Source organism: Rhinatrema bivittatum, chromosome 4, assembly GCF_901001135.1.
Source record: "Rhinatrema bivittatum chromosome 4, aRhiBiv1.1, whole genome shotgun sequence".
NCBI lineage: Eukaryota > Metazoa > Chordata > Amphibia > Gymnophiona > Rhinatrematidae > Rhinatrema > Rhinatrema bivittatum.
Window position 1 is genome coordinate 23,837,148 of NC_042618.1, and position 12,030 is coordinate 23,849,177.

General features: G+C 48.8%; 1 protein-coding gene across 5 annotated transcripts in view; it reads right to left on the reverse strand.

Moving 5' to 3' along the window:
- Positions 1-11,286, reverse strand: part of ASB2 (ankyrin repeat and SOCS box containing 2) — a 67,984-nt gene extending 56,698 nt beyond the window's left edge. The window contains exons 1-4 of one of the 5 annotated variants that reach the window (XM_029597858.1): positions 11,052-11,286; positions 10,313-10,400; positions 3,366-3,641; positions 254-352 (exon numbers count right to left, since the gene is read on the reverse strand). In XM_029597858.1, the coding sequence (XP_029453718.1) occupies positions 254-352; positions 3,366-3,640 (374 nt within the window). In that variant the 5' untranslated portion in view covers position 3,641; positions 10,313-10,400; positions 11,052-11,286. Of the gene's footprint in view, positions 1-253; positions 353-3,365; positions 3,655-10,312; positions 10,401-10,491; positions 10,535-10,779; positions 10,930-11,051 lie in introns of those variants that run through there. The other 4 variants (XM_029597862.1, XM_029597859.1, XM_029597863.1 and 1 more) reach the window with 4 other exon arrangements.
- Between the last annotated feature and the right edge of the window lie 744 nt (positions 11,287-12,030).

The following is a 12,030-nucleotide window of genomic DNA, read 5'->3' on the forward strand; positions in this document are numbered from 1 at the left end:
TTACAGGTGCGGTAAAAAAACCCCAAAACAAAACATTTCTTTCATACTGCTAATCACTTTCAAACAATGCATGGTAACCCCCCTCCCTCTCAGGCTCTGTTCTTTATCAGGGGCTGGCCCGGCCCAGTAGATGCAGGAGGTGGGAGCCCTTTCTGACTGCGGGGGGGGGGATGGAGAAGCCCCTAGCGGTTTTCAGGGCACCGCTCACACCACTGAGGGAGAGGGAGAATCGAGAAATGAAGGAGGCACTTACACCGGGTGGGGGGCGGTGAAGAGGCTGCCGTCGTATCTCCTCCTGACCCCTCGGCCGGACCCCGCGCTGGGAGGCTGCGATCCGCTGGGCTGGACGGGCCTGCAATGAAACAGAGACAAATAGCGCGAGTAGGACGAGCAGCTCATGGCCGGGGCCGAGCCGGAGGGCACTTTCTGTGCGGGGAGGAAGTGTCGCTCCGGGGACGGCGATGGCCATATGAGACCAAGAGGAAGCCCGATAAGGAACTGGAGCCCTTTCACCCCTCCCCTCCTCCGGGGGGAAATCACCCAGCAGTGACCTTACACGCACGTCTGGAGGGGGAGGGCAGAGGGATGCAGCGGGGGTTGGACCTGAACTCGGAGCTCTGGGACTCGAGCCAAGAGCAAGAAAGCATCCCAGGAAGGCAGGGAGAGAGGTCCTAGAGATTCTGTTTATGGGAAAGCCGTGATTTCTTCAGGAGCCAACAATTAAAAAGAGGTGCTATCTTTCATTGCTCAGGGACTGTTGCTGCCAAGTACTTAATGCATATGAGATTTGCTCTTTCTTACCGGGAGCAATGGAGGTTTTACTGATCGTAAAGTAGCCAGACCCTTCATTAACATCTTTGCAAGACAGAATATTTCTTGCCCGGAGATTGCCTTCTGTCTGCCTTAATCTTCTGCTGACGTTTCATGAACAAACTAAGGGGCCTATTTACTAAATGGCTTTTTTTTTTTCTATTCTGTGTCTATGGGGGGGAGCTTAGAAAATCAAGCCCTATGTTTGTTGTTCTTTGCAAGAATATTTATTTACTGCTCCGATTGTGAACTTGGGCCAAAAAGAAAGGCTCATGAGGCTGGGATCCCCTCCATGCTGGAGGGCACCGATCCAAGGCTCCCGGGGTGGACGGAGCCGAGGAACGGCCGATCCAAGCCCACACTGGGCCAGACACATCCTGCTCGGTTCTGAAACCTGCGTTCTAGAGTCGGAGCGGCGGAGGAAGCGCTCACGACCTCTGCAGGAGGGAGCTGCCCGGCGCTTCCTCTGAGAGGCACAAGAATTTACACGTAGCCGGGTTGGGCGTGCAGATCGGGTCCAAGGAAAAGGGAGAATTTCGAAGGAGTGTCGAGCAAACCAGTTTGCAGTCAATCTGAGCCAGGAAGGGGGAAGACGAAGGATTTGGAGCCTTAAGGTTAAACCTGGCCGTGCTCCGCCCTATCTGGCATGAATCCGGAGCCTTGACAGCTCTCTTCCGATCTTCGTGTTTGCCCAGATCTAGGCTTTCGGACTGCATGTACAGTTATGTGCTGACGATCCGCCTCTCTTTCATTGCTAGCAGTAGTTTGGATCTGGAAATGCTCTCAATAATCGGAATGCATTTGAAATATTTTAAATCGTAATGACAAGTAGTAGGATTTTTAGCCAAGGCAAAGCTGATTGATTACTCCATTGAACCTTAGTCAGATAGTTGCAGATCTGAATGAAGCTGGGAGGGGGGTTAACCCATCCTGCAGCATACTGTATGGCCAGACTGTAAACATTAAGCACCGAGTTCTCAAACGTTCTTCCCCCACCGGCACATGTTAAGAGAACAGGGACCACCAGCCTGGGGGCTGCGGAGCAGCACTGCCCACTGCCATGCAGAGGGTCCTCAGACCTGGCCTTCCACATCTCGGGGCAGCTGGGGCTGGGGATGCTGCAGTGCCCAGATAATGGGAGGGAGGGTCTGGGATCCAGAATCCCAGCCCTGGTTCCAGCTGAGCTGGAAAAGAAAGGGAGGACATGTCATGGCTCCAAACAGAGAGCAGAGCTGAGTTTTTGCTCCCATGTTTTGTACCACGTCTCATATTAAATTGCATTATTACACTAAGCCGCAATAATAGCGCATTATGCGTTAAGCTGCAGTGTTCCACAGAATCCCACCGCTGAACTATATTCAGTACTTCTGATGCATTTCCACTGTGCACCTTACACTATTTTGGGAAGCATTCTTGAATTTTGTGGCTCAAAAGCAAGCACCGAGCTTCTCCCATCCCTAAATAGTTGCTCCGTCCTCGCCCAGGCACTGTGATAGTGTTAAGCCTCAGCGGTAAAGGAGTCTGTTTATTTGGTGAAGAAGTTGTAACCTGCATCCCTTAAATACATTCAGATGTTTCACTCATTATACCCACTCCCTTTTAATTTCCATCCTTTTTTTCCCCCCCAGATATGATTGTTTAACATCATAACACGCTACAAAATCTTTCAGCAAACGAGAGAGCAGCCTCCCTTTATATCCAGGGTCAGCCTAGCGTGCCCCGGCCCAGAGACGAGTAGGCTCGGAAAACAGAGGATCATCGTTTGAAAAATAAAAGAATGAACTTTTTCTAACAAAGCGTGTGTGAAGCATCGATCCATAATCAGGCTGCGCTCTGGGGAGTACCAAGTGTCACCTCAAGTGTCTGCATTGGGCCGGCCCGGTTCGTGGTTCCCACAGGCTGGGAGTGCACAAGCTGACTCTCTGGATGCGCCCCCCCCCCCCGCACAGCGCAGTGTGCTTGTGTATGTACCAACACAAAGAAAAAGAGAGGATTTTTCACCCTGCAAGATCTTTAAGGGATAGTTTTGCAGAATTTCTCACAAAGTCTAAATAGCTCCAAAAGCGTTCCGTGGCAAACGCCTGCTATTTTCTTTAAAACACGTTTCATGGCAGGCCCAGCCAGCTGGATTAGTGGCCGGGTCGGGCATTGCCGTGTGGGAGGCCTGGGTTCATTTTCAAAGTCTGCCTTCTTTCTCCGTGGTTTGGCGGGAGCTGATGCACTGCCGCTGCAGCCCCAGGGGAGTCCCGGTCATTGCTGAACAGTGACACCTCCTGGACAAACCCAGGGCACACATGCACCAGGCTGTGCAAGGGAGCCTGTGGCCCTTGGCTGAGGGTTGCTGCTGTTGGGCCTGCATGGAAGGGGAGCACCAACAAGGAGAAACCAAGGTTTTTTTGTGCGTGGAAGTTCATGATGCTGTAACCCAAATTTACAGTGAAATCAAAGGCCAAAGCGCAGCAGAAAGCTACTGGTCCAAAATACTCCCCACATTTCATGCTGCTGTTCTCCGTTACCGGTAAATGAAAGGACGCCCATGGCTCTGCTTTGCTTACCTGCTCTTGGAGTTCGGCTGCACTTGGGAACTCTGGAGCCGAGCAGAAGGATGAGGTGCTCTGTTGGGCCGGCTGCACGCGGCTGCCTCTGCATTTCCTGCCACCGCCAGCTTCTGATGGCCCTGGGCAGTTGCCTGCCCCGAAGAGCTGTCCGTCAGACTCTGCTCTATAGCCATCTGGATTAGCTCCTCCTCGCTCATGCTGCTGTACAGGCTGTACTCTTCGGAGCCCAGGGTTCCCATCTGCGGCCTTGAGGTTGAAATTTCTGTGGTCATTCTGTTTCCCCGGTCATGATGGAGCAAGACAAGGCAGAATTAAATAATGGAAAACGGATGCAGGTTCAACCCCCTCAAACCATGTTCTTTTCCTTCTTTATCTTGACCAAAGGGGTTTTGTCTCTTTAGGCCTCCATATCTGACTCTCATCGGAGAGTTATGATGCATAGGATACAGCGTTCCCTCTGCTCTTTTCCTCACTGCCTTCCATACGTACAGGGGTGGCTTTAGTGCTGGCAGAAGTGTCCCCGTGCCAGCGCCTTCCATGGCCCAGGGGCCATATATATATATATATATATATATATATATATATATATATATGGCCCCTGGGCCATGGGCCATGGAAGGCGCTGGCACGGGGGCACTTCTGCCTATATATATATATATATATGGCCCCTGGGCCATGGAAGGCGCTGGCACGGGGGCACTTCTGCCTATATATATATATATATATATATATGGCCCCTGGGCCATGGAAGGCGCTGGCACGGGGACACTTCTGCCTATATATATATATATATATATATATATATATATATATATATAGGCTGAGCACTCACATTAGTTTTGAGGGAAGGGGGTTTCACATTGCAGAATGCAACAAAAGTTAAATTTGAGATAAATGTTTCACTAAATTTCAAAGCAACAAAGACCTTCAATTCTTTACAATATAAGTTATATCAGTGGGGGGGGGGGGCTGCTAAATTTACTAGCTAGACTGGTGAGAAATGACAAAAGGAAAGGTCTGAGGATGCAGCTATCGAGAAGAGCAATTTACAAGTGTTCCAGACGTAGCGCTGGTGTTTGAGCAGTAATCTAAGTCTTTGTATTCCATAGCACCAAACTGCACTAAATCACGTGGAAAGTGCTACAACTGGCTGATGATCCACGTGCATTTTCTGCATACCTCTATTAAAGAACTTGAAATTAGGAGGGTCATTAGTCAATTAAAGCTGGCAAAAGTTGCCTGCACCTGATTGGTTCAGACCAGAGTTTTACTGAATTTTATGTGATTCTTTTTTTTTAATATAAACTTTATTAAGATTTTTTTTTTTTAATTCTTTCTTTATTGCAAGTTTTTACAATAACACAATGTATATGAAACAAAAACTAGGAAAATAAAAAAAAATAACCATGTATCAATTAGCAATTCTCATCGTGCATGATTAAGCCCCCATTACTTCGGAGCTGCTAATTCAAAGCAATACCAGAAAACATAAAACAACACAATCCCTGATCAATTACCCCTCACTAAACACATTAATGCCCCAGACCAGTGTGATGATGATTTATCACCTATAAAGGTTTCCAAATGCATGGGATCAACAAAAATAGGTTTATTGCCCTGGTAACTTACAGCACATTTACAAGGAAATTGGAATTTTATGTGATTCCATATTGACTCATTTGGAAAATATACTTCAGGAAGCAAGGAGTGTTAATGGGAAATCAAGTCAATGAGATTTGATCTACAAAGAGGGACTAGACAAAGCTGTCCCCCTCTCCCACCACCATTGCTTTATATAATATTAGAAAACCTCTAGCAATTCAGCTAAAGGAAATGCCATCATTTTAGGGAACTGAGATAGGAACAAACCAATGAAGGCTATTGGCTGATGAAATCCTTCTTTAAACTGATAATCCAGTGGAGCCACTGGGCAGGATTATGGAAATGAGCAAATGCTTTGAAGCTTTTTTGGGTCTCAGGAGTAACTGATAAATCTGGAGCACTCCCTTTGCATGACAATCCAACCGAACACCCATTTCTTCTCAGCCATGATCTCAGCAGAACAGCTTAGCAATTCCCACAAGGACATTGTATTTGATAGGTCCTCATAGGTGCCACCGGGCTCTATCTGGGAGCCTAGAGGTTATAGTCATACTTCCAAGGTAGAATGGCCTTGCTCAGCTCGTTAAATTAGCAGATCCATCCACCAGGATCCCCTGCTGAATACCAGATGTAATCTCTCAGGTCTTGCTGCACAAAAAGAGAGCCACTCCCACTCTGAGCACAAGCTTATATTGAAACCAAGGTACACTCCCAGTAGAGGTCCTTCCTAACATCATGACCTAAAGAGGCCTCTAAGAAGCAGGCCATACCCTTACTGTAAAAGGAAAAATCATAATCTAATCAAAGGTAGAGCTCAAGTGACACAATTTAGGTTCAAAATTAAGGACACATTTCTAGTGGGCAAGGCATAGGATGCTCCCAACTCATGACCTCACCAGGTACTAACCTAATGATGTTGTCAGTAGAGAGATTGTAGCCTGGACTAAATATTCAGCCTCTCATTGAAGAGCTGAGAGGGTAAAAAGGTGACTCTATCTAAGATAAGGAGGAGAGATGACCAGGAAGATCTAGGTCAGAGAGGGACATATATGACACCCCAGCTTCTTATTTGTACAGATGAGGGGGGAGGTTTCACTACACAAATGCTATGTGTGGCACCATAGCAGCATAGAAATGTTAGGTGTGCTTATGAAATCTATTAAGAAGAGAACGCTTTGTGGGTTGCAGAAGCAGCCTATGACAGACAGATATCCCGTGATAAAGTATTGATGGTATCCCATAGGATACAATCGGTGGGCTATGGATTTCGTTTTCAGAACCCGCCTTATTGCATCGGCCCGATATTTAAGGACCTCTAAGACCACCCAGCTGGCTCCTCTGCCTTACCTCTCAGATCACCCACCATTTCCCTTCCTTGCCCACAGCACACCTTCTCCATCTTTCCGGAGCATGCTGGAATTCGGCAGGTGATCCACTACTTCATCAGTAAAGTAATACTTCCTCACCTTTCCTCTGAGCCCCCTACTTTTCAACTTTATAATCACAGCCTGGCGCTCTGGAACGTTTTCTATGCTAAATGCTACCTTTTCTTGTACTTTATTGAAGACTGCTACATAGCTGAGTGGTTTTTTTTTTGTTTTTTTTCACCATATCTCTCTCGTTCCCATCCTTGGTCAAGAGAATAGATTGTGAGCTCCTCGGTCAGCCTTGGACTCCGACTGATCTCTTTGCACAAAGCGCAAAATCTGCAAAGATCCACATCCCGATGTCCTCTTCTTAGCCCTCAGTGAAGTGTGAGAGAAAGTGATTTAACTAACTGCAGGATGCACCGAAAACTCTTGGATGTGAAAGAGCCTCGAGAAGCCCTGCAGCTGAGCATCGGTGGTGATTCGAAGCTTTCTGCATTCAGAGGTCCCTGAGGTGGAGTTTTAGGCTAAGTGTAACCAGCCCGTGATTAGGGGCGGACGGGTTTTACTGTAATTCCTATAGTGTTACTTCCTTAGCTTTGATTCCTACGTCCTCTGGGGGCAAATTTTGCTCAGGCTTACTCTCAAGCTTCCTGTTTATCCTCCTGGAGGGAAAGATAGATGCCTGCCCCTCTCCCCCCCCCGAGGGTTAATAAGGATTAATGCAGCTACAAAATGGGTGCTTCCTTACACAAGAGTGGGCTTGATATATTACACATTTTCTCCATTGGCACAGGCTGGTGGAACCTCCTCCGTAAACAGGACCCCACTGTGTTGCAGAACATTTATTTTAAAGCAGGCCCTTAAATGATGGCAACCTTAGCTCTCATCTCTTTCCAATTTTTTTTTTTCACATCTATTAGGCACCTGCTGGCAGCAAACGGGTTTCAGTACTACAAGAGGCTTTCTCGTTCAGCAATGCCTTGCCCTTTGGCTCCGTGGCACCGACTTTGTCACCAGTTGCCCTTCCTGGCTTCTTTGCTGGTCCTGTTTTCATTTCAGATCCTTGTTCTGGCAAGAATTCCTGAGCACACAATCAGCCTCGGAAGGGCGCACTGGTGGATATGAGTAGCGCTGGGTTCTCCATGGTTAACTTCTTCCTTTTACCTTCCTGGGTGCGCCATTGTTAGCATATTCCTTCCCCTTATGTAGTATTGGTGAATGCAGGACCTGTTATGATTCTGCACTTACCTCCGCAGCGCAGGAGCCGTGGACTTTAATCTTCAGCGCGGCTTGGAGCCACGCCTATCGGGACCCTTTTGCGGCAGGGAGTGCCGCCGACGCTCTCTTCAGCTTCACGGCCTGGAGGCCGCAGTCCCCAGGCTTTCCTGGCGGCTGGAGCCGCCCTTGGTGCTTCCAGCAGCAGCAGCTGCTAACATCGGGGCCTGTGTAGAGGCCCGGCTTCTCCCTGCACTGCTCCTGCAGCATGGCTGCTGGCCATGGTTCTGCATTCTTCCTGCTTCCTGTCTCCTAGGGCGCGGGTCGCGCCTCCTTCAGGGATTTAAAGGGCCAGCCTCCTGGCCCCACCTGGACTCCTCCCTGGGCGTTTTCTGATCTTCAACCCTATATAAGGGCCCAGCTTCCAGTCCTTAGTTGCCTTCGCAAGGAGTTAGTTCCTTTCCAGGACTTCTCGTCTTCACGCCTGCTGGTATTGCCTGTTCTTCGTAGGATCCCTCATTGTTCTTCATGTTCCTGGCCTCTTCCTGATGTTTCGTGGTTTTCCTGTGATGTTCCAGCTCCTCGAGTCCTCCAGATGTCCATCCCGAGGGTAAATACATTTCATCCGGTTCCTGTTCTCGGATTTTGGAGCCTTGGTCAGTTGGGTTCCTTCCTGATGCCTCGTCTCTGCTTCTGCTTCCTGGACCCTTGGTTCCTCATGGCTACCTTCTCTGGCGTGTCATGTCATGTCTCGTCACCTCGTGGCATGGGCCAGCCTTCTCGTCTCACAGCACTAGTCTCCGGAGGGTCATCTTCACTTCGAAGCCAAGTCTCGCCTTGGCCCCCTTCTCTTTGCTCAAAGCCAAGTCTCGTCTTGGTCTCTTACCCTGGAATTTGTCTCAGCCCTCGGATGTTCTGGTGGCTGCACTGTCCATGCCTAAGACTCTGATTGAACCTGTGCCATTTCAGCGTGGTCCGCGACCAGCCATGGGCAGCTGTGAGGGCGCGCCTTGGTACAGGCTTCTACTGAATCTTCACCATGTTCCGGCTTCAACTACCACGTATTCGTCTAGAGTCTGCTTCGCACTCAAGCGTGGTCTGCGACCAGTCCATGGGCTGTGGGCTGTGTAGGGCGCACTGCATTGCAGCCTCAAACCAGTACTTGTTCCTAAAACCTTGATCCTGAGTCTTTGTGCTCAAGCTTCTTGTCTAAGTCTTCACATCTCAAGCTTCTCCTCTGAGTCTTGATGCCCCAAGTCTCCTGTCTCAGTCTTCATGTTCCAGAGCCTTCGTCTGCCCTCGTCTCCTGTCCAGCCTGCTGCCATTGCCGTTCCCAGCGGCAGGTCCGAAAGGGCTTGGAGTAGTCAGAGGACCACTCAGAGACCAACCAAGGGTGGTTGGTCTCACTAAGGTATGCAGGTCGACAGGGGCCTGGACTTGGTCTCGACCCAATCACGGATTTGTCTCACCAGCCTCAGTGTTTCCCCGGAGCTCCTCTCTGGGTTCACCGAGGTCCAAGGGCACACATCTCCTATTCTTGCGCAGCAGCTGCTCATGGCATCTCTTGCTCCATCTAGCCAAAGCCTGCGTGTGCATAATAGAGGGCAAAGGCCTCTTAAGGCCCCCCTTTCTGTAACAGGACCTTAGTTAACAGTGATCCTTATCCAGGCATCTGGATACTCGTTTTCAACAGAAGTGTGTAAGGGAAACCAAAGCAGGGCGCGTTCGCCAACACAACGCTTGTCTTGAAATCTTTGTCCCACAGGCCTCGAGGTCATAAATGCCAGCTCCTAATCGCCAGTTATTTCTCATAAATTCTCTGTTGGTAAATATATTTCAGCAAAAATGAAAATTTGATTTCTGCAGATACTTGGAGATTGAATTATCTCAGGCTACCATAGGTGTTGGAATCAAAGGTTTTTAGTTAAAAAACAGGCTAAGCCAGGTCCGGATTTACCCCCTAGCAAGTTACTTCTGATTTCCATAAGAAAAGTTGCACTACATCTCCCAGCATACAATGAGGTACATTTGAGACCGCATCAGTTTGTACCTTTGACTGAAACTACAGGGTTGCTCTGTAACATAGCTAATCTTTGCAAGGTCCTATGATTTGATAGAGCAGGATACAATTTTTTATATCTTCAACTAGAACTTATTAAAAGTTCTACCCTAAAGAAGAAGTGTCAGCTTTTTAGTACTCTATAGTTTGGCTGCAATCCAATAGACCATGCCCTGCCTTGCTGATTTCAGCTGAGCTAGTTTATGTTTTGAGTTAAATAATCCCTACAGAAAAAAAAAAATCTCTAAAACACACGTTTACTGGTCTTGCAGATTTTTGAGACTGTTCACAAGTCTGCCTGGTGGGGACATCCTCATGGTAAAGGTGACCTCTCCAGCTGCCACCTCACAGAGTCTATAAATCAAGCCAAGGTGGGTCCAGCTTCATCCGGCATGTGGGTAAACTGGGCTCGTGGTCAGAGGAGTTAGGAGGAAGACCGTCCAGATCCGAAACTGGAAAGCTCACCTGGGGAGGGGGGCATTTCCATAAACCCACCTCCGAGAACAATCCCAGTTGTGAATAAAAGCTGTGAACAATTAATTGCTTCTTTCACCCCTTTTTCTTCCTTATCTGCAAATGTTTATTTAATTCATTTACAGCCCGCCTTTAGCAAACATTTATCTGGCATTGCCCAGCAGGTCATACTTTCTGCAACCTTGCCCACGGGTTAACAGTAGCGATGCCAATGTCTGATTTACCTGGTGCTTCACGAGGTCTTCAGAAGGAGTCGGACGGCAGACAGCCCGCAGCCCTGTCCGGAGGGGGGCCAGACCGGGTGATGCAATCCTGCAAAGGGAAGAGATATCAGGTTATGGGGTCCCAGACCAGCAGCACGCGCGCGGGCTTTCCAAGTAAACACAAACAGTAGCCCGGGCACCTTCAGCTGTCAGGACGCATCAAACCCTGCTCTCACTGCAGCTCTTTGCCCTGAGGTCCTGCTGCAGTGCAGCCTTCTCGGCCTTGCAAACTCCAAATAGTGGGACGCGCCTCCGACCTCATTCTTATGACATTCTTTGCAGCATCTAAATTTAACACCAGCTGTGCCTAGACTGGCCTGGGGTCACCTTGGGGTCTTCCACCTGCTTTATAAAAGGGTTGCCCCCCCCCCTTCGGTTTGCCCTGGGGGGGTGAAAAGGAATGCATCTGTAAATCAAGCCAGGGGTACCTTGAATTCCCTGAATCGTGTTCCTAGGGTGCTTGCAGCTGTAAAAGCAGACCGAGGACACACAGAAATGCAAGGCTTCAGTTTGCACGCAGAGTTAAGGAAAACAAACATGGTTATTTCTGGTTCCTTTCCAGCCGAGAGACGCGTTTGAGGACGCGCTTTCTCCTCAAGAGCGTTACATGTCGGCGTTACGTTCATGCCCCGCATTAAAAAAAAAAGGCAGGCTCGTTCGTACATCGCGCGCTGTGCCCAGGGAAGGGAACGCGAGCTACCTGGATGGCCGGGCTGCGGCGAGCGCCTCTGCTCTCTCCTCTCCCAGCTCCTTCCGCCTCTCCTGCGGCGGAGCCCGGCGTCCCTCGCTTTGAAGCCTGCGGTCTATTTCGGGACCGCCGCATGATCAGCAGGGACGAGCCAGAGTCTCAGATTTCCCATGCGGAGAGTGCAGGCGAGGAGCTCGCATCCGCACAAGCTTGCTCCTTCGTGGACCTTCCGAAAGAATAACACAGAGTCCACTTTTCTTCCCCCCCCCCCCCTAATTTCCTCCTCACCCATTGCCCCTGACAAGTAGGCCATATATGGGCAAGTTGTTGCAAGTGGAAGAAGACGCGAGTTTTATTGCCATAAAGATTTCCAAGTGAAGTGAAGTGGCCTGAAGTGTACCTGAGCTTTCACATGCGCGCGCCTCTCTGCGGCCGATGACTTTTGGAGAAAACGTGCGTTTTCACAGGACAGTTCTTAATCTCAGTAACACATTTTAGGCCAACCCAGGTTTAGAGTATTGATTTATGGCGCCTGTAGCTCACGTTCATCTGTCTAAATCTGCCCTAGTGGCTAGCTCAGAAAGGCATTGTGTGTGTGTGTGTGTGTGTGTGTGTGTTACACACTACAGTCAGGCGTACAGTACACAATAATCAGCTTCAGACCCGTTTTACCCCATTACAAGGAGGGGATCCCTGAGGTGGCCCCCTCTTCTGTCTTTCTCCCCTCTTCTTCTGCCACAACATTTTTATGCTGTTGTAACCTTATTTCTTTATTTGTAAAATAAAATGGTCCTTTCTCTAATTTTAGAGGTAATTAGGAACTAATTAAAGTTTTGAGAAAAAGATATAGACATATTTAATTTACCAGTACTAAATAAGAAGGGGCATGGGTGTTGACACCTTGTCTACAGCGAGGCTATTGAGCCGGGGTTGATGATGTCAGGGGTTTATCCAGCTGTGAGTGCGGTATTTTCCCTGGCAGAGTTGCCAG